A 22075-nucleotide genomic window follows, 5' to 3' on the forward strand; every position below is an offset into this window, starting at 1 on the left:
CCCTGTGGAGGCTCTGCAAGCAGTGGCACCTTTGCAGCAGCCTGTGGCTTAAGGAAGGAGTTCTTTTATAGAGTAAGAGCTGTGTACACCAGAACTCATTGGGTGTTTTAATTGTCCATCTTGTAAATAAAAGGGCCTTTTCCTTCCAGCCTTTGGTCTTTAGCAACAAAACCAAGGAATAAAATTACAAAATAAGAATAAAACTATGACTTAAAATTGCACTTACCAAAAGCCTCTGTTGGGCTTTTGTAGTTGATGTTCAAATGCAGAAATGCAAGGCTCAAAAGGTAGAATTAATTTTGTCATCTTCATTGCTACAACTGAAGCACCAATGCAGAATAGTAAAAAGAAAACTAGATACTGCTTTGATTTTTCTAGTTGTTTTTTTTTCAGTATGTAATACTTCTGCATTTTCATATTTCCTGTCCCTGACTTGTACTTTTAAAAATAATTTTTGTATTTCCCTGCAAGACAGTGTCCCACTCTTTCTGTTCTAACGTGAGCTCTCATCTTATAAACTCCTTTTTAAAAGAACTTAACTGTAAGCCTGTGAATTGTTAACATACCCCAGGTGAATTGTAGTAGCAAATAATTTCATGATGTTAATTTTAACTATTGCTCTTCCTTTAATCTTTTTTAATCTTTTCCCAATTGTTCTGCTCCAGATCAGAACCAGGCTCTCCGGCTGTGCCTGGGCAGCACTGCGGTCGGGGCCCAGTACGGGGCCATCTCAGCTCTCAGCATCAACAATGACTGTTCCAGGCTGCTCTGTGGCTTTGCAAAAGGACAGGTAATTCCCAAAGGATGAGCTGCTCCAGTGCTCTGTCCTGAGAGGGTACCCGGAGGTGCAGCAGCTCCAAGCCAAGCCCCCTCAGTCTGTAGCTGTGTGTCGGCTGGTTCGGTGCTCAGAAGCAGCACATACAGTGTGATGTGCCCAGAGCTTTTTGGGGCAGCCAATTCCTGCTGAATCAGGTTTCTGTGGAGGAAATGAGTAATGCAGAATATAGCAGAGGGTTCAATTAATTGTAACTAATTCCTGTTAAACTGAAATGTGCTGTGGCTCGCTGGGACAAGCAGTTTAGTCTTTCTAGGTTACTCTCTGAGGTCTGTGCATGGTAATTAAAGCTGTTTTTTACTGTGATGATGACTTGAAGTTCTTGAAACCCATATGTAACCCCAAAGTTAATTTTTGTTAATACCTTACATGTATGACAGAAGTAGCATAGCTTTTGAATGTAGAGAAAAGGAGTTGAGCTTGTTGTAGTTTTAAGCCCTTCTCAGAACCAAAGGAGAGAAGCAATTCCTGAACAAAAGTAACAAGGCTAAACCAAAATAGGTAGATATTACCTTGATAACATTTAGAAGAGTACACAGAAAGCTACTTTTTCTTTTTGCATTCATTTCCCTTTGCTCCTTTGGCTTTCACCTTCACAGAAGATAAAACGCACCCCTGTGCCTATGGTAGGGCTAAATGACAGCCTGCTGCAGGCCATGTGGAAATACTTAATCCATGCAGGACAGCAGCTAGTTTTAAATGATACTCAGATAAAACATTTTGGAACACCAGCTCTGAAACCTATGGTCTAGAAGCATTGATAGATGATTTATAGGATCACATAAAGTACTGTTTCCCCTAAAAAAAGTTTTATTCAGATTGTAATCTCAGCTCTTCTGGGCAGTTATGCAATGAGTAGTTAATACTCTTCAGTCATGCAATGAGCAGTTTGGGATTTCCTCCTTCTTAGTTGAGAAATGGCTTGAATTGAATATTGAATACTAGCCAAGGTCTGTCTAACTACCTGCCTTGTCATGCTGAGCAAGCTCAGGAGGAGAGGAGGGACAAGGTTCATGGTAGCCATAGAGATGCTTGAGTTTTGCTCAGGGCTGTTATCAGAGATTTTCACCTTTCACTGGTTCTGTGAGAGAGAAATGCATTGGACTTGTTGGGTGGTAGCAAAGTTATCTTACATTCTTTAATGTTCTTGTTAGGCAGATAGCTGTGAGCTGAGGGAGATGGGGCAGGTGGGGAGAGCTGGCCAAAAGGACATGATTCAGAGTTGAGATAACACATGGTGTCAACTCTAAACAGACAGGTGAACTGCTTGGAGGAACAGGACAGGAATGGATTTCTTTGATATGACAGGTCACTTTTCTTTGATATGAAACCCCTTCTAACCCAGGGTGAAAATGTCAGTACAGGAATTTGTCACTGTACTGTAATGTAAGAGGTGATGGAGGGAACCCTTGACAGTGAATGTGTACTGAACACAGTCTGCTTGCAGATCACCATGTGGGATCTGGCCAGTGGGAAGCTGCTGCGCTCCATAACAGATGCCCACCCTCCAGGAACAGCCATTTTGCACATCAAGGTAATAAACACTGAATGTACTACTTTTATCCCAGTTTTGTTCAGTCAGATGTGGTGACTTTCCTTGTGCAGTAGTTTTAGATTTTATATGAGGGCAGCTACCTATGGCAGTGGTATCCAGAGATGAGAAAAATGAGCAGAAATTCTATTTTAAAATGAAACTGAGTATAATAGTTTTGGCTGTGAGTTGTACCGTAACAAATAACAGTTGTTGTCTGTTATGATGCCTCTCTCTGATACCAAAATGTATGATGAATTAGGTGTTAGAACCCATTTCTCTAAAACTTGCAGTGTTTTAACCTGAATACATGACTTGCCAACTTTTAACTTAAAAGAATCTGAGCTTCTGTAAGCAGTTTTTCAAATAGCTTGTTGGGAATGTTTTGGGTTGAAAGAGAAATCATCTATGGCTTCTTGTTCAGCATAGTGTTATTGTTATAAACAGAAAATCATATCTGAGTTTGTGCCTGAATTTGTTTTACATGGCCTTAGATGTTTGTGGGCTTGCAGATTCTGGATTGCAAACAGCTCCAGAAGTGTCCCCAGCTGAGACTGTAATCCTTTATTGTCTGAATTATTTGGTATCTTTAGAAGTTCTGGATGTTTCTGATTTGGGCCTGTCTGTAACTGCAGCCCATCCACCAGCTCTGGCCTCAACCCATGGGCTTGAGGCTGAGAGCCCTTCTAGGGGCAGAACAGGTTTTGGTGTGCTGTAATTCTGAGCTGCAGCAGAAAGTAGTGGGGCTGTGGTACCAAAATCTGCAACAGGGCTTGCTGGGGAAATGAAGGTGAAACACAAATCTTGCTTTTCTTGCACATCATAAACAACCCCAGAAATTGTCTCACCTTGGTATGTTAAAGATCTTTCTGTAGGTGCACTGCTTGAACTCTGTATGTTGTTAATACTGCCATAGCATGTATTTTTATAGCCATTTTTTTGTAATCTATTTCTTAGGGCCATTTTAATCTTGTTTTCTGCTCAGTTTACAGATGATCCAACACTTGCAATTTGCAACGACAGTGGAGGCTCCGTCTTTGAACTGTCATTTAAGTAAGACAACAACTCTACCCAGAGAAAGTACAAGAAACCAGTTCTGGGTCATTATTTCTAAAACCTAGGGAGAAAAAACCCATGGAAACCAATAAAGCTACTGCCTGAATGTTGAAGGTGTAATTTGGGGCTGTAGTGTAATTTCTCAGCTGAAGCAAGATGCTGTAATAGCCAATAGCCAAAGAATAGCCTTAGTTGTTAAGGTGTCACTGTATTGTCCAGAATTTGGCACTCCTTGTGGGCTCTTGGTAGCTGTCACAAAAGTGCTGCCTCTCGTTTTTCCTTGGCTCATTAGTGAGAGCTGTCCTGCAGTAGCTGCTTGTTTTACTCTTGGCCTCTTCAAGAGGAGGAAGGATAAGGAGGAAGGAGTCACAGTCAATCTGATCAAGTCCAGGAATTTCCCAAACTTTACTGTCAGATAAAATCTTAAGGAATTCTTGTCTGTATCTGAGCAGCTGTATGGGGTTGCCTCCAGTGACACATCAGAAGTGATCCCTAGAGCTGTGCAAGGGACTTATTAGAAGGAGTGTTTATGAAGGATAACTCTTGAGATTGTTGGGCTGCCACAAGCTGATCTCTGCTCTTTGCAGGAGGGTTATGGGAGTGAGGACATGCGAGTCTCGGTGTCTCTTCAGTGGCTCCAAGGGGGAAGTTTGCTGTATTGAGCCATTACATGCAAAGGTTGATTTGAGAGACCATCCTATCACCCAGTATTCACTGCTGGCCATGGCCTCCCTCACTAAGGTAATGTGCTGCTTGCAGGAGGCTTGATGTGAGACATCACAAAGAGGGAGTTCTCTGCTGTATACTCAGACTTTTTATTTTGCCTTTTTGCCTTCCTTGAAGATCCTGGTTATTGGCCTGAAGCCATCTCTGAAAGTGTGGATGACTTTTCCCTATGGTCGTGTGAGTAATAAAGCCAAACAGGTGCTTTTTGGCTACAAACATTTTCTTGGAGGGAAGGAGATGAAATCAGGAGCAGGTGTTTGCTACCTCTGCCTTCCACAGCACTGTGGAATTGCTGTGATAATCTGGGGGTCTGATGTGTGGAGATTGTGGCAGAGAGGAGATGAAGAAGGCTGTTTCCAGCTGTGCCTCTGTGAAGATGCTGATTTTCTCAAATAAGCAGGAGAGAGTTCCTCAGCTTCTTGTCTTTCCTGCTGCAGTCTGGGTGCACCCACAGATGGGATGTTGACTTGATTATGGCTACAGTCACCTTGGACTGGGGCCACTGTTTTATATTAGAACCATACAACAGACCCCTTAATTACAGGAACAGGAATCAAGAGGAATTTAAGCATTAGATAGTCTTCTAAACTCTGAATTATTCACTTTGACTGGTCAATAGGATAATTCCTCTTGAAAAAGCAGCAGGGGGCAGATGTGGGATAGGTTATGTTAGGAAATGGAGACATGAGGGATATCAGGCTGCAGCTTGTTGTAGTCCGTGTATCCATGTGGGATTGGACCTACCCTGAGCAGCTCGGACACCAGTGCTTTTGTGCCTGGGTGTCCACTTTGCCAAGGGCACACACTGCTCCCACTGGACCAAAGAGCACAAAGTGCTGCCAGGAGTTTAGTTTGCAGCTCCTGTGTGTACCAGGCACAGTGAGAAGTGAGAAGCAGCTGATGAGTCTCATGTCCTGGAGCTGAGGGTCTGCCTGGTGTGCCTTAACCACTGTCTGTGCTGTTTGTGTGACAGATGGACCCTTCGAGTGTCCCTCTGCTGGCGTGGCACTTTGTGGCTGTGCAGAACTCAGTGAACCCCATGCTGGCCTTCTGTCGAGGAGATGTCGTGTACTTTCTTCTGGTGAGTCCAGGCTGGTCTGTGCTGCTTTCAGTGGTCACATCTCATCCACACATTCAGGGATTGAGCCTCTATCTCAGTGACAGTATGATAGCTGAGCATGCTGGGACAGCTGCAGCTTCCCGCTGGCTTGGGAAAACCAGCCTGGTGGTCACTGCTCTTCAGCTGCAGCGGTGCCTTTACCTGGAGGCATGAGATTTATCTGTGACAGAAGTACTGATTTGCAGTGTGTTTCTACTGGAGGTATAAGTGTGTGGGATTGTTTTCAGGGAGAGCACATGAATTTGAGACATCATCTTAGTTTTTGCTTCAAAACATGAGTCTGGAAAAGAATTGTATAAAACACTAAGAAAAGAGCTTTCAGTTCTGTCGGTGTGTAACTTGAGGGCATGGTGCTCATCCTGTTTAGATCTGCAGCAGTTACACATGCAGATATGGTTGTTTGGAGACAATTCCATGCTGATTTCAGTATGAGAGCAATACCTAGGCTTCTGAAAATCTGGCATTCTGGCTTTGGAGTGCTAACTTGGTTTCCCAACTCTGCTATCGTGATGGACCTTAAGCTTTGTTTAAGCACCCAGACATGTTGTCTGGATTGAATCCTCTTTCTCCTCCCTCATCTCTCCTGGTAAAACTGGGGAGAAAGAAAAGGATTCATGTTTAAACTTGTCTTGCTGAGATGCTTTTTTGGGGGGAGCTCCGGATTCCTGGAGACAGTGTGGTGCTCTATGGGAACTGAGAGGCTGGACTGAAGGAAGTCTTTGAGTCTGAGTGTGCCTTGTCCGATTTCTCTTTTAGGTCAAGAGGGATGATAGTGGTGCAATACATGTCACGAAGCAGAGGCAGCTTCACCTGCACTATGATCTCATCAACTTTACTGTAAGTCTCAGTACTACTGAATGGTTACTCTTTTTTTTTTTTTTTTTGCACTAGTTTTCATGTAAATGTATCTCAGTAGTCCTTAGTTCTGTACTCTTGGCTGTGTTTACCTGGTGATAACTAACTGAAAATGTCCTTATACTTGGGACTCTCCTAAATCAGCACAGTGTGATAACCACCTGTGAACGGGTGGTGTAGTTGTCTTGGCTTTGACACCTCTGGATAGAAAGTGTGCTGGAGCATGAACAGCGTGCCAAGAGGACAAGAGCTCTGGTAGATTGCCATTTGTCTACAGCTGTTGCTGGCTCTCCCAGAATACCCAGTAGGGGTACTCAGGGACATGGCCAGAGCCTGTTTCCTTGGCTCTGCTGGGGAATCGCTGAAATGTGGAATTTGGTGCTTTTTAGTGGATCAACTCGCGGACAGCGGTGCTGCTGGACAGTGTGGAGAAGCTGCACGTCATAGACCGTCAGACTCAGGAGGAGCTGGAGACCATCGAGATCTCAGAGGTTCAGCTGGTCTACAACAGCAGCCACTTCAAGTCTCTGGCCACGGGGGGCAATGTCAGCGAGGCCTTGGTAGGCACTGGTGGCCTCTTTGTGTTTGCAGCTGTGTTTAGCATAGGCCCTAAGTGGAAGCCTGGAGGGAAAAAGCCTTTTGGGAGCATCTCAGAAGTGAGACAGGGTGGTCATGTGGGCAGCTAACAAACAGCTCGTGTTTCCTTTTGTGCATTGAAGGTTGTAAGAACTGCTCCTCCTTTACCAAGCTTTGGAATACTCTGTCTAGGATAAAAGCTGATGTGCTTTATTCTTTAAGAGGATTTTTTACTTTATGCACCACAGACTGGAGCACTGGTTACTGGCAGTCAAACTGCTGTTGTAGCAACTCTCACTTCAATGTTGTCTTCCCATCTGTGTGCCCTACACATTTGCTCTTGAGGGAGATATGTGAAGAAGCAGGTGGCAAGGAAAGGGCCCCCATAATCTTCTGGCACCTGAGGGTAGAGACAGAGCCCTAATTCATCATGTCTTTGAGCAGCCAGAGCTCAGCAGCACTTGAAGCTGAGTTCACAAGCAGGAAGGAGTGACAGCAGAGCTCTTGGACTTACTACTGCCCAGCAATCTATGGTGTTGTTTCTCCAGCCTCATTTTGAGTTCTGCATTATAAAGGATCTTGAAAGTGTATTTATGTTGTTTGGGAAATTTTAAAAAAACCAAAATGCAGTTTTACCAGCATGTGATTTTTCTCCCTGTAGGCACTGGTTGGAGAGAAAGCTTGTTACCAGTCCATCAGCAGCTGTGGTGGTCAGGTCTTTTACCTTGGAACTAAGGTAAGTGGGGGGAATTTTTCAATAGAAATACATGGCACTCAGTGTTGATGGTAGCTCTTCTAGAAAAGGGCAATTTGTCTTCTGTGGAGATGTGTATTGGGAAAAGGTTCTTTGTGCACTTACATTGTGGAGTGAAGGAAATGTGCAATAATTTGGTTTTAGCCAGGGTATGGGCTGAGTAAGACATTGTCATAGTTTCACAATATCCTGATTCATTTTGCTCCAGGGTAAACTTAGCCTTACTTTACTGACATCTCCTCTGTCCTAAGCTTCTCAGTCTCTGTTATAAATGTGCTGGGGAATAAACAGAAGAAAATAAGACAGCAGCTAAAACTGGACTCCAATTTATACTGCTTCAGGGTTGCTTTATTTAGTCATCTGTACTTGTGTGCTGTGGTGGGTCTGTGGGGTACTACAGGCTGTTTGAGCAACTGCCAGTAAACAACTTTCAATTTCTTTTTTTCTTTCCTAGTCTGTTCATGTCCTGACACTGAGAAGCTGGAGAGAGGTATGTTGAGAGGGAGCCTGTACAGCTTAGGCTTGAATTGCTTAAATCTAGCTCAAAGGAGGGAGGGAGCATTTGTGAAACATTTTCTGGGCACTGTGTTCAGGATTCCTGATTGCTACACGGCCAATGCTGTGGATACACTGCTTTTCATGGGGACACTGGGACTCCAGCTTGCATAAATTTCAGGGTGAATGGAGACCCTGTTCTCCCCAACAAGGCATCTTGCCTTGCTCTGTGTCAGCTTTTGCTAGTGCAATGCATTACTTAGGATGAGCATGTGATGCAAGCCTTCTCTCTGCCCCACAAGCATCCAAGAGTGAAAGAGAACCTGCTTCACTGGAGTTTGTCTCCAGCTACTGCAGGAGCTGAATCATAAAATCCATCAAAGCCTACCTAGAAAGTTCATTGGATTTTAGGTCCTTGTTGGTTGAAGATTGTTTTGGAACATCATTTCTCTGACAGCTGAAACCCCATTAATGCCCACACTAAAGTTCTTAGTGACCTATTTAGATCTGTTCTGTGTTGTACTTTTCACTTGAATCAAACAGCTCTTTTCCTTTCTGCATCACCACTTTGCAGTATGTTTATTCAGTATGTGCATGTTCTCTCTCAGGCTTTGTTTTGCAAGGCTAAGCAGAGCTCTTTTACCTCTCTCTTCTGTGATTACTTTCCCATTCCTTTCTTTATTTGTAGTCCCTGTTCTCTGTGTGTTCTGTGTGCTCGGTTTCTTGAGCATGGGCAGTTTGTCACATATTGCTCTGGGTAAGGTCTTACAAGTGTCATGCACAGTGTCACTCCTTCACAGTCTCTGCTAGATGAGATCATTTCTCATGCATCCTTGGATCTCCTTTCTCTGTTCCCTTGGCTATGTGATGTCAATGACTTGGGCACTCTGGAGATTCACTGGTGCCCTGTAGCTAAACTGATTTCTGCTGGAAGTTGTTTGTACTGTTGGGTAGCTTCTGTTACCAGCTTCAGGGGCACATCTCTCCTGTCTTTTTGTTCTTCTGTCTCACCTCAGGTGCTGCCAATTGGTTATCAGTAAACTTTAGTGGTAAATTCAGCTTATGCCTATATGTAGAAGGCTTCAATGAATCAAGAATCAACTTCTAGACTGATTCCCAAGGAGATCTGCTAGTCATTTCTTTGCAATCTCATATTTCTCCTTTCAGCAGTGACATTCACCATTTTTCCTCTTGCTTAGGTTGCTTTAGGGCTGTTGTCCTCATCTATGGTTATAAACTCTTTCATGTGACATTGTATCAGGAACTTAATAGGATATGAACAGTTGAGCTCTGTTGAGCTTTTAGTTACCAAGATTGCTTCTCTCTGCTACTTTTATCTCCTGCCATTCACCACTGAATTTGGTTTAGTGAGCTGTAATGAAGAGTCTTATTCTGATCTGTGATTTCAGGTACAGATTTTCCTGGAATTCAAAGGTCAAACACAATTTGTGCTCTGAGACAATCCCTTTCTAAATTACTGTATGGTTTCTGCTGTGTTGCGATTGTGCCCCTTTATCGTAGGGGATTTAGCCAAGAGTTGGAATTGAGTGTGTGGTGATTAGAGTGAAGCTGGGAGTTAGTTCTTGCTGCAGGACAGGATGCTGGGCTGAGACCTGGAATCCCTCTTCTCTCAAACAGTTCTTTGACACTGACCTATCATACCAAGGCCAGTGGTGCTTGACCTTGGGTATTAATAGTTCCTTAAAGCAGAAAATTCTTGTGACTTGTGATCTACTTCAGTTCTTGCTGACTGTGAGCTCAGGAGAAAATAGGGGGTAGGATGAGTACCTGCTTTGCTGAAAGCATGGCAGAGTTGTTAACTCCCAAGTTGATGTGCTCCAGGTGATGAGGCAAGGATGGGGAATGGAAATTTTTATCCTTTGTTTATCAGACAGTCAATAATCCTGGGGGGTCTCCATCCATCAAGCATCTGATTTAAAATGTCCCTTCATAGGGACTTGATGTACTGGGGCCTGACAGTTCTTAGTCCAGGAGAAAATGTCCATTTGAGAGAACCTCTTTGAGATCCTATCCTTTATCGCAGTGTGGTGAGAGCTCCTGAGGAGTCTTGTTGTCTTGCTGTCAGGAACCATGACCTCTACTGGGAAATGCCAATCTTAAAGGGGAGGGAATCCTCTTTTCTGTAGTTCTGAGGTCCAGTATTCCTTGTTATTTTAGAGAGTTGACCACCTTCTGAAACAAGAACGTCTCACAGATGCCCTGGCTCTTGCTTGGTCCTTTTATGAAGGTAAAGCAAAGGCTGTTGTAGGTAAGTTTGGACTTGTTTGCTTTTAACTGAAACCTCTAGGGATAGTTTAAAATATCTGCACATACAGGAACCACTTTTTTAGGGGAAGAAAACAGAATTGAATTGAAGAAGAGAAAATAGAATGTGTTGCTTTGAGTTTGGCAGAAGCAACCTTTATATGGAGCAGTTTGATTTTTTTAAAATGTTTTTTAACCATAGTCCCTTTAGCAACTTGCTGAAATCAAATGAAAAGCTCTTGAGCTGTGTGTGACTCCATCCTGTTGTCACTTTGCCATGAAGGAAGTTGATCCAGATGTTGAATATCCAACCTGCTAAAATATTCCTGAAGGTCATGCATGACCTGTAGGTACCTTTCAGTGTGATTCTCTGTCACCTCTGCCAAGCAGGTGCTTTGATCCAAGTCTCTCCCCTGACTGTACAAGGAACTTAAAGAATCACACTGGTTTTTGGCACCACATTTCCTCTGAAGGAGATTGCTTGAGAAGTCTGTTAATTATGCCAGAAACTGCCACTTGTGTGGTCACGTTTGTACTGGACACATAGATTTTACAGCAGATAATTTCTGATGGCTTTGACAGATGAGATGCAAGTTCCCAGGACAGGATCCTGCTGTGAAATTGCTGGTACATGAAGATGTGTTTTGTTTTGATGCATGGATATAGCACAGTAAAGCAGATAGTAATGCTTTTAATAATGAAAAACTGTCTTTTTGAGTTGGCATTTATGATATTTTCCCCTTTTAGTGCACTTTATTCAGCTTCTTTGCATCAAGACCTCCTCCAGCAATTACCCTCATGTACAGTCTTTGACAGCTCTCCATTAATTGTTCTCTCAGTGTTAAACAGCACTCAGAACTGTTCTTGCCATTCCTGTGCTAGAACAGTCTTTAAGTGAAGAGAACAAACCTTTTGGAAGAAGAGAGGGGCTAAAAGTAGAACACAAAATTGTGTTTGTACATATTCTGACCTCTGCATCTCAAGGGCAGTTATGTTAGCATCTGAACTGTGGAGTTTTTTTATTTCTACTGGTAGCTTAGATGGGAAAAACTTTGTTTTTCACCTCACTCCCTCATTCTTTCTAGGCTTGACTGGGGACACGAACAAGAGGAAAGCAGTCATTGCTGACAGAGTGAGTCCCTGAGCTCTTCCCAACTGTATTTTCATGTGTGCTGGCGTCTGTGTTCTGAAAGGAATGGCTTCTGTCTTCCATGAGTTAATCCAACTAACTCTAGAACATGTACATGTTCCTCTATTGCTAAAACTGGGAGCAGGATTTTAGAAAAAACTTGGAAGTACTACTTGAGTAGAGGCAGGGATATGATCTGCAGCATTAGCAGTCCAAAAGGCCACATTGTCATCCAGGCCTGGAGATCTCTGGTCCCCTCACAGTAAAGAGAAACCTTTTGTGTAGGTAACTCTGGAGTTCCCTGACCTTTGTTTGGCACCTGTCCAAGTATGTGACTTGCTGACTCTCAGGATGGAAATTGTGCTCTGTGTTTATGTGGACATGGAATAAACTCTTCACCTGATCCAGTTCAGTTGTTACAGGAACTTGCTTCTGGGAGGGGTGTGTTTAAAGTACACACTTACTGCAATAATTATTTAGCTGTGCTCTGTTCTTATTATATTTGCAGATAGCTATGTTTTGCTATGTAATATACTTTAAGTTAAGCTTTGGGTAAAGTCATGGCCCAGATGAGCCTTGTGCTTCAGGATGTGTTCACCAGCCTGAAAACTGGCTGTTGGGCTGGCTGCCCAGCTCCGTGGTCAGTTAAAGTTAGTGCAGGCCTTCAGTATCCCTCTGGGCACTTCTGTGCCATTGTCACACCACTGTCTCTTGGCAGCCTCTTCCCTCTGCTCCTTCCTGCTCACAGCACTTCATACCCAAAATGGGACAGCAGAGTTGACAGTGCTGCCAACCCCCAAGCCAGTCTGAAATGTGCTACCAAGCAAGGCCTCAGTATAGGATTTGAATGACTTTTCTTATTTATTGTAATTCAGATGGTTGAAATCCTTCTCCATTATACTGATCGGGCTCTGAAGAAATGTCCTGACCAAGGGAAAATCCAGGTCATGGAGCAGCACTTTCAGGTATGGTACTCCAGAGGGCTCTTGTAGGAATCTTTTGGCTTTTTTAATTAACTTTGTTTTGCTGCAAACATTACTTGTCTATTTTTGAAAAAACCTTGCTGTGGTTCAGCTCAACTCTCACCTGTTGTGTGCACTCACAAAATCAGGATTTGGATATAGTGGGTGGCAGAGCAAAACCTGTGTGCTCTCTGTGCTCTGCAGGAGTGTCAGCAGAGATTTTTTCCATATGCATCGGCATATGGAAAACCTGTAACTGTGCCAGCTACTAGCTGAGTCAGATACCTCATTGTTTCTGCTCTGTGTTGGCCAGGCTGCATTTCATGCTTTGCAGGATGTGCTGCTTGGCAGGATTTTTGCCAGCCAGTCCCTACAACTTTGTTGTGTTTGTTCCCCAGGATGTGGTGCCTGTCATTGTGGATTACTGTCTCCTGCTGCAGCGCATGTAAGTCTGGGCTTGCCCCCTGTCCCCCAGGGCACACCCCAGTACCCCAGGTAGCCCCTAGTGCTGTTTCCTGTGACACCACGTGGTGGAGAGGAATTGCATCCCATCGTTCCATAGCACATGTCACATCATGGTTCAGAGGAGTGCCTAAAAACCAGTACTGAAGTCAGGAACTCAGTACTCACACAAAACCATCTCTTAAATTTGGACTGATGTGTTGAGGAAGAAAAGTTGCTTTGAACCAAGAACCTGCCTTGATAGATTTTCCTGTCATCCTCATCACTTCCCTTCATAATGATAAACATAACCATGATAAAAGCATATAAATTCTAGCATACTCTAATTCTTCAAAATTAGAATACTTATTCACAAGCAAGATATCAAGTTTGATATTGATTTCGTACCTAAGCTACTGAATTCAGGCCACGTCTCCACATTATTTAATTCATAAGTTGGTCACATATTTTCTGAGAATCTATTAAGTTTGGATTTTAGAAGCAATGACTCTTTGCTGGTTGGGTCCTGCCGATTTTTCAATATTAGACCTAAAGAAATTATTATTATTCTGAGGAGAATACACACCCCATGTCTTAATATTTATGTGTAAGAAAATCTGCAAAAACTAAAATAAGGGAGAGAGAGAGCAAGAACAAGTAAGATAGAATTTTGGAACTCAAGGCCTTGGGAGTGGCACATGGGAGCCAACCCACTGTGCCAGTCCTGGCCCCAGGCCAGACCTCCCCAACTGTGGTGTTAAAAGTCTGCTCTTCCTGAGAGCCTTCCTCTCTTACCGCTAGCAGATGAGACAGAGAGTGACAAACGTAAAAACAGCTCCGTCTGGACCCACTGGGATCCTTCCACACTAAACAAAACTGTAAGAGATCTCTTAACACCTAACTCAGGTGCTAAAACAAAAAAAAAAATACCACCTTTATTCAGTTACTGACGTGCCTCTGTGCTAGATCCAGGGGTTCTTGGGCTCTGATACCTTCTGGACCACAGCTGGAGCCCTCTAGGAGTGCCAGCAAGAGTGGGGGCAGGAGCTGGGTGTTCCTCTGGTGTGGGGGTTTTCCTTGCCATCCTGATGGAGCGGCCAAAAACTGATGCCTTAAGAGGCTGCCTAGAACAGAGGCTAGACAGAGTTAAAGGAATAAAGTTGGTATTTATTAAAAGGCCTTCAAAGGATACACCTTGGGCAGTACAAGAGCCTGGCTGGGGCTACACCCAAGATGGACAACCAGTTATGAGTTCTCACATTTTTATAAGTTTTGGTCCATTGAGGATAATTGTCCAGTTACAGCTTCAGATTATGAAGTCCCATCCTCCCAGACTGCTCTTCTCAATTTGCTGTTTATACTTTTTGGGTCTGAAGCTGCAATGGTGTCCTTGGCTCTCAGGCTGGTTTAGTTAGACAAAACAAGTTAGAGGTTTTTTGTCTAACTAAACTGTGAAGAGAACTTGCTAACACTTTATATGAAGTTCAGAGTTATATACCAATGCGGTACAGACTCTGGAAAATGTGAAAAATAAAACTTAAGGCATCACTAACAGTGCTTTTTTTTGCTGCAACATACATAGCTGATTTTTGCTGTGTAACTCCTCAGTACAGGAGCTGAACAGGGCATTCAGTTCCTGAGCCTGGGAAATACAGAGGAAATGGAGTTTAATTTGGAGCCCTTGGAAAGTAGATAAGCAAGGCGATTTTAATAAAATTACTTGATAACTAATCTCTTTTCTCCTAGGGATCTATTATTTAACCAGATATATGACAAGATGAGTGAGAACTCTGTAGCCAAAGGCATCTTTCTGGAGTGCTTGGAGCCATATATCTTGAGTGATAAGCTGATGGGGATCACAGCTCAAGTGATGAAAGATTTGCTGCTTCACTTCCAAGACAAGAACAGGTTGGAAAACTTGGAAGCCTGCATTGTGCATATGGATATCACCAGTTTAGACATACAGCAGGTGAGTGGTTGTGCTGCCTACTGTATTGAGCTCCTCTGAATAAATCAGCAGTTACAATGTCTTGTGCTTCTAAACATAGCATGGCATGTGAGGTTTCCTTGTGTCCCTGGGATCAAATTCAGTGAGTTGGGAATTGTACACTGTGGCTGTGTTTTGCTCCCTCATTTTTTGTCCTGGCATAGGTTAATGCGTCAGCAGCTGAACATGGTGGAAAATCCTTCAAGATTATCCCCAATCACTCTTTTCCATTTTGGGTTCCTTACCTGACATCAAAGGCTGTAGGAGCACAGGAAGCTGGAGTTGTGCTTGTCACCTTGGGTACTTGCTTTTGCACAACAGGTAGTGGAGCAGGAGGTGTTCCTGCTCAGCAGTCCTGTTTTTTCTGGTGGCATGGCTTTCTATTTCAAGGGTGGAGCTGCTTGGAAACTTGATGTTATGATTCACTAACCCAACCAAACTACTGTAAGCAAGGTTTTGAAGAACTGAATTTTTTAAAATTTATTCTTTAGCCTCATAAGAATGTTTGAATCTAGACAGTTAGAGTCCATGCTTGCTGCGTGAACCATAAGTTGGACACTCCTTTGGAGGGTTTGGGCTTTTCACAGAGACTGGTTCTGAAAGTGGAAATTCTCATTCTGCTTTAAGTTGTACTCTTGGGTGATGGAAGTGCAAGGACAGGGCCTGGAGATTGAGAAGAATGTGAGCTAGGAGCAGCTGTGTGCTTTGCTGCCTTGCAGGTGGTTCTCCTGTGCTGGGAAAACCGGCTGTACGATGCCATGATCTACGTCTACAACAGCGGGATGAACGACTTCATCAGTCCCATGGAGGTAGGAGAGGGGCTTCTGCAGGAGGGGCTACTGGGGTGTTCAGCACTCATTCTTCCTGAGAAACAGCATTTCAAACCTAAATCCTTATTTTATTCTCTGTATTCTGGGTTCTTGCTCATTTCCATTTCAAGTGGGAAATCATGTGTGATATGTGTAGTTTATTTGACTGGCTGGAGGAGAGAAGTAATTTGTAACTACTGTGCTTTAGACCACCAAATTCCCTGCTGCGGCAAAAGTCCTCTGCAGATTTAGGGCAGGAAATATAGTCATGATAATAAAATAAAAAGGAAAAGCAGCAGAAGATAATAACATGATTATTTAAGGAGACTGCATGTACACAATTGATACAAAAGGCCAGAAACAGCCCTTGCTCAAGGCAGGCCTTGTTCTGAGCACTTGGAAGAGATCTCTCAGCAGGAAGCACAGGACTCACTCTGAAGGCCCCTTTGATTCTGCTGGTTATTCTGGAGATGTGCCAATGGCTCTATAACCCCAATGCCTTTCACCGTGGAAGCACTGCTGGTGTTTTCTCAGTAATGCTGAAATAGAGAGCTGGAACCATTGGAATGGGAAAATCTTCACCTGCCTAGGTTTTAGCAGCTGTAATCTCACTTGATTTTTCTAAGGAGGGAGGCTCTTTAGGTGGTCTAATTTTAAAAAAGACTTCTGAAAACCGAACAATAGCTGTATGAGTACAAATAACCTCTCTTTCTAAAAGTCCTTATTCTACATGCCCAAACTAGGCTCTGGTGACCCTGCTGAGTGGGTGGAAGGTTTGTTTACTGACAGAATATACTGGAACAAGATGTGGGGCTGGTGGGTTATGCTGTGACTGACCCCTGGAATTGCTGAACATTGCTTTGCTTTAGTGTGGTCTGTGCTTAGGGTTAGAGCTGATGAAATGAAAGCTATTTTTTTTGTAAAATCAGCTGTAAAAAGCATCTTTTGGCATGTTGTGGAGTCCTCTGTGCCTTTTAATTAGAAGACACGGTGATAAATAGTTTCTGTGGAAAACACCCCACTGATCTCTGCTTTAAAACCACACAGATTCTTTGCTTTGAGCTTTCTCCAGCTGCTTGAGATTTGCCTTTTTTCTTGTTACAGAAGCTGTTCAAAGTCATTGCTCCTCCACTGAATGCTGGAAAGTCTCTCACAGGTACAGAATGCTTTCCTTTTTAAAGTTTCCAGTTTTGATATTTGATATTTTGAATATCCCTAGTCACTTCCAATGAAATTATGCAAAAAGGGAATACATACCCAAGATAAGGGTCTTGCAGAACAGAAGAGTACTAGTCTTCTAGTACTATTACACTAGTACACTACTTTAGTGTGTAAACCTGCTCAACTTTGTATGATACACTGTGTGTGTGGGACAAGAACTGTGTCTCTTGTCTTGTGAAGAAAGGGTGACAAACAATTTTTGTTTTGTAGATGAGCAGGTGGTGATGGGCAACAAGCTGCTTGTGTATATAAGGTAAGGTCCTTCAGAAAGTGTGAGGTGTGGTCTAGTGGTGGCACCAGATTTTAAACTTGCTGTAGTTGCAGAACCTTATTGGGAGCTTCAGATTCTGAGAGATTGTATAAAATATCAGTGGGTACTTGCTACAGCTCACTTAAACATACAATCCCTTCCTGATGCACATGGTGTGCGTGAATAGGAGGGATCAAGTTGGAGGCTTAGAGCCCAAGTTACTGCTGATGTGCATTTTTAATTTCATGATCTGGTTTTGTCGTGTGAGACAGAGCTCCTCGACCAAGGGCTCTGTAGCCTCATGTTTTGTAGCAGGCCATGTTCTGCCCTGCCTTTTGGGATAGCGTGCTCAGCTGCTCCTTGCTGGGTTCCTTGTCATTTGCAGGAGCTTGCACAGGAGGGATTCATTAGTGAATTCCTCTTTCTGGAGTCTGTGCAAGATTGTGAAGTTAGCTTCTGCATTACTCCAGCTTCCTGAAATTGAAAATTTTGTGAGAGATACTGAGTTTTCCCATTACTTTCCTGCTGTGGAATGGCTGCAAATTCATGCAGTGTGTTGGCTCAGTGTGTATTAACAGCAGTGCTGCCTGGTATGCTTCTTGCTTTTGTGATTTACAAAATAAATTGGTTTGTCTGTGTTAGGAGTATCCTGAAAATTAAGTAACAATTCTCAATCTCTTTAGTGTCAGGTGTATTAAAATGCCTTTCCCCTCCTTTTGTGTAGCTGCTGCTTGGCAGGCCGTGCATATCCATTGGGTGATATTCCTGAAGATCTGGTACCTTTGGTGAAAAATCAGGTGAGAAACCTCTCGAAAGGCAACTTCCCCATCTGAGGTTTTTAGAAGAAGCTGCATATGTCTTACTTCATGGGTTTCCAAGGGAAAACTGTTATCAGTCTGATAACTATCTTGGTGATAATGAGCATATCCTACTGTAATTACAGAATTAGTTTTTAACCGATGAAATCAAACAGTTGTTGCAGTCTGAACATTTAAAGGTAATATTTTTCTTTCAATTGTAAATTGGGATGTGGAAACACAGAGTTCTCAGTGATTGGGTTTTTTTTCCTTATTCTTTACCACAAGTTACCAGAAATGCGTAGCTGTTTATTCTTTGTAAATTTAACATGTCAAATATGGGAGGGTCTTCTCTGTTTTCAAATGCATGTAACACGAGATTGACATTGGGGAGAATTGTCTGTAGGTAGCTCTTGGTTGTAGGTTTCTTGAAGGCTTTTGACTCCTTTGGACTAATCTGACAATTTCTTGGAACAGAGGATGTTCCTGAACATCACTTTTTTGTGCTCACAGTTCTTCCTGAGTTTCTGGCTGGTTTCACAACAAATATTTTTTTGTGTGTTTCTAGCATTTCACTTCAATTTCAGCGTTCCAGTGAGAGGACGTGCTTTTTCTTTTTTGCTTTTTCTACTGCACTTTGCAGTACAATGGAACAACTGTTTTTTTAAATGTGGAATGGATTTTTGTTTGTGGTTTTCTGTGTTTGGATTTTGTTTCCTAGTCCAGAGCTTGTAGATCTGTATGTGGTAGCTCTTGGTTCCTGCAGCCCCTTTCCTCAGAGGCTGTGCAAACCAGTCCACTCCACTTGGCTGGGCCAAGCACTTGGCCTCTCCCAAGGTTGTTGGGTTGTCCCCTGCTCAGGCTCTGAGGGGAAGCAGGAGCCCAGTCAGCAGTCGCAGCCCTGTGAAGAGCCTTCAGCCTCTCCTTTCTGTGGTTCCTGGTGGTGTTCCTCAGAGCTGGGCTTAAGTAACACCTTTTTGTCTGGTGGGTTTGTTTTGTTTTCTTAAGCATTCCTGGCTGCCAGATTTGGATTGAGGAGGCCAGCAGGGAAGGTGTGGATCTGAAAGGCAAGCTGCTAATTCCTGCTGGGTTCACTTGCCACTGTGCTGACAGAAAATTAACTCAGAACAGGAGTACATGAGGGAACATGACACTTGGAGAGGGTGGCTGGGAGAGCACATGGCCTGTCAGATGTCCGTGGGATCCCAGTGTGTACTCAACACATATTTCCAAGTGCTGCTCCAGCCTGGAGCCTCCTGCTCCCTTCCTGCTGGCAGCCAGCTCTGCTGTGAGCCTGGCTGAGACACCTGCAGCTGGCCCTGCCCTCTTGGTTCCCTGGGATGGTCTGGACACCTCTGTCAGGGGCTCAGTAAAGGGAGCTTATTTTGGAAGACATCCTCAAATTTCATGAACTGCAAAGTCAGTGGTAGAGACAGAGTTGAAAAGCACCTCAGTCAGCCTTTGCAGTGCCAAAAGCTTTGTGCCTCACAGTGAGGGGGCAGATTGACTGGCTCTTCCCAAGCGAATTGCTGACAAGGAGAGGAGCTGTGCCCTGGATAAGGAGTTGCACAGCTTCCCAGGAAAGCTGCCAGGAAGGGGAGGGAGTTTTCTAATTTCATACGCTTCTGTCTGCAAGTATAAATAAGCCTTTATTTTTGTTTGATCTTAAATTTTGATTGATCCTAAATTGGTTGGTGAGTGTAAGGAGGGCTCACAAGCAGCAGAAAACACCACTCAAATAAGAACTGCTGGACTCCTAAGGGGCTTTAAAGCTTAAGTGCAAAGCAGCTAATGGTGCTGCTTTCCCATGCACTTGTGCTCCCAGTGATCTGAAATCCATAGGAAATGTGCTGTGTCTGCTGGCCTTGTCCCTGCAGGTGTTTGAGTTCCTGATCCGGCTGCACTCGGCTGAGGGCTCTGTGGATGAGGAGGTGTATCCCTACGTTCGGACCCTGCTGCACTTCGACACGCGGGAGTTCCTCAACGTGCTCGCTCTGGTAAGACACCCTGGCTTTCTGAGAGGAAAGTGTACTGCCAGCTCTCCTGTCATCAGTGAGGTTCCTGTCAATAAATCCATGCTTTAGCTAATCCAGGAGTTCTGGCTTGGGGCAAGAACAGTTCTGGTGCTTGTTCTATAACATATCAGAGGGAATCACAGTAGCCCTTTGCGGCCTTAAATACAGAGTGAGGAACATGACATTACGCAGTGAAAGTTCTGGCAACAGAGGCTGTCTTTAGAACAGAGGTAAAACAAGAATAATGTATTTGTAAAGAGTGTTCTGGTACCTATCTCTATCTCCTGCATGGAAGTCTGTCTTTCTTACTTTCCAGATTTCTAGAATGTGTCTATTTGGACCTTTTACCTGAATGTGTAAAAAACATTTTGATAGTTAGAAAAGAGCAGATTATATCTTGGAACCTGCTATTTAGGGATATGCAGAGAAAGGACTTAAACCAGCATTGCCTGCTTTATGTTTGCTGTTCTGAGGGATTCTGCTCAAAGTGTCAGTGTTTTGCCTCTTGCAGACTTTTGAAGACTTTAAGAATGATAAGCAAGCTGTGGAGTATCAACAGAGAATTGTGGACATTCTTCTGAAAGTGAGTGTGCCTAAAAATGAACTGTGTTTGTATCCAACTGATTGTATGCAATGCTCTGTGGTACAGCCTGTAAATCTGGAGGAGGTGTGTACTGTCCTGCTCTGGCTGACACCTCTGGGAAGGTGCTGGGCAGGAGCATGGATTCACCTCAGCCAAAGCTTTCAGTTGGATATTCAGAAGTGATGATTCATGCACTTTAAATATGCTGACAGAGAGGTCTTCTTTCCTGTAATTTCACCTGGGTGGTACTTTGTCAAGTTTCTTGTCACTGCACTGTTAAGCTTTTTTTATCTGCTTCTCACTGAATCTACTCCCTGATTCCTTCTGAGCAGGTGAAAAGGTCCCAGATATCCTATGCTTGGCAGGGTGCCACTGTTTCTCTCCTGAATCCCTTCTCCCTGTGCCTGCAAATGCTGTGTTTGGCATGCAGCATTTCCAGGATGACAGGCCTATCTTTAGTTTAGGAGAGAAGAGGAATGTCAGTTATCAGCCCGGTGCTCTGGAAATCACTTGTCATCCCCAGCCCCTGTTCCCAACAATGGATGTTCCCATTAAAAGCTCTCACTGCCAAGCGCCGTTTGCTTTTCCCTCTAAGCTGTCACCATTAATCATGAGTGACTCCACTTGGAAGCTGTTTATGTATAAACATAGCATAAGTAGCATTTCCCTGTCCCTGTCATCACTGATAGATGAGACAAGGGCACGGTGGATGACTTGGGTGGCAGTGCTGCTGCAGTGGGCTGAGACAATGCCACTGTGAGGGGTTTTGTGAGCCTACCCAAGCAGGATGTGGCTCTGAGGGGTATTTTTGCCCTGTGCTGGCTCAGCCCCTCTGGTTTGTGTCCTGAGCTGCTGTTAGCAGGAGGTGGCACACTGCAGCCATGTTCCAGAGCTGCTGGGAGTGTGTTCCTGTTGTGGCACCAACAGCAGGAGGGCAGCTTGAGAAGGACTGCAGCATTGCATCTTCAAGCAAACAATGTGGTGTTACAAGAACTGTCACTCCCTTGGTCTGGAATCTGCTGTCCTTTTGGATAAAAGTTTAAAACTCTTGGAACTTTCAGTTTAAATTTGTCATTAGCAGTAAAGAAAACATCTAGGAAATAGCTGTGCTTCTGAAATAGTTTGGTGAACATGGACGTTCTGCTAATGCTGATCAAAACTTTGCCAAATGTGCCATCTATGGGGCTGGGCTGCAGACTCTGGGAAGTTGCTGTACTCCAGGGGTGCAGTATGTTCACCTTCACATAGACATACAAGGACACAGTTTGTGAAAAAAGCTAAAATTAATAAAACACTCCAGATATTTCAGTAAATATATATTTTTAATGGTGTTAGGTAGTGCTGTTCTGACTAGGCTCCTGTAAGAAATAGCCTTTTGAGACAGAAAATGAAAACTGAAAAAGAATAATTACATTAGCTGGTGTCTCAAGCAGAGCTCTGCTTGATTCTCTAATGTGTCCGGCCTGCCTGCCTCACTTGTGTCACAAAACCATTAGCATCTCTTGGGGGTCTGGAACTCTGGGTCACTTGAAGAAATCAATTGACTCCCGCAAACTCTGACTGAATGAGGTTATAAACTGTGAGCTGCTCCATGGCAAGGCTTTGCTCCAGCAGTTCTTAGATCTTAGCTGACAGAGTTGTCCAGGTGATGGATTTCCTCCCAACTTA

The 22075-nt window shown here is 43.7% G+C and overlaps 1 protein-coding gene across 3 annotated transcripts in view; it reads left to right on the forward strand.

Annotated features, from left to right (window-relative positions):
- VPS8 (VPS8 subunit of CORVET complex) overlaps positions 1-22075 on the forward strand; it is a gene marked incomplete at its 5' end in the record, with an annotated part of 75486 nt that overhangs the window by 8813 nt on the left and 44598 nt on the right. For all 3 annotated transcript variants that reach the window (XM_083868713.1, XM_083868715.1, XM_083868714.1), the window contains 21 exons: positions 666-790; positions 2283-2369; positions 3352-3419; positions 4010-4163; positions 4266-4325; positions 5122-5229; positions 6025-6105; positions 6513-6683; positions 7361-7435; positions 7908-7943; positions 10127-10217; positions 11299-11345; positions 12218-12307; positions 12703-12749; positions 14492-14714; positions 15452-15541; positions 16646-16697; positions 16973-17015; positions 17737-17809; positions 19687-19806; positions 20336-20407. In XM_083868713.1, coding sequence (XP_083724839.1) covers positions 666-790; positions 2283-2369; positions 3352-3419; positions 4010-4163; positions 4266-4325; positions 5122-5229; positions 6025-6105; positions 6513-6683; positions 7361-7435; positions 7908-7943; positions 10127-10217; positions 11299-11345; positions 12218-12307; positions 12703-12749; positions 14492-14714; positions 15452-15541; positions 16646-16697; positions 16973-17015; positions 17737-17809; positions 19687-19806; positions 20336-20407 — 1913 coding nt within the window. The remainder of the gene's footprint in view (positions 1-665; positions 791-2282; positions 2370-3351; positions 3420-4009; positions 4164-4265; positions 4326-5121; positions 5230-6024; positions 6106-6512; positions 6684-7360; positions 7436-7907; positions 7944-10126; positions 10218-11298; positions 11346-12217; positions 12308-12702; positions 12750-14491; positions 14715-15451; positions 15542-16645; positions 16698-16972; positions 17016-17736; positions 17810-19686; positions 19807-20335; positions 20408-22075) is intronic.

This window comes from Zosterops lateralis, assembly GCF_965231275.1.
Source record: "Zosterops lateralis genome assembly, chromosome: 10".
Lineage (NCBI taxonomy): Eukaryota > Metazoa > Chordata > Aves > Passeriformes > Zosteropidae > Zosterops > Zosterops lateralis.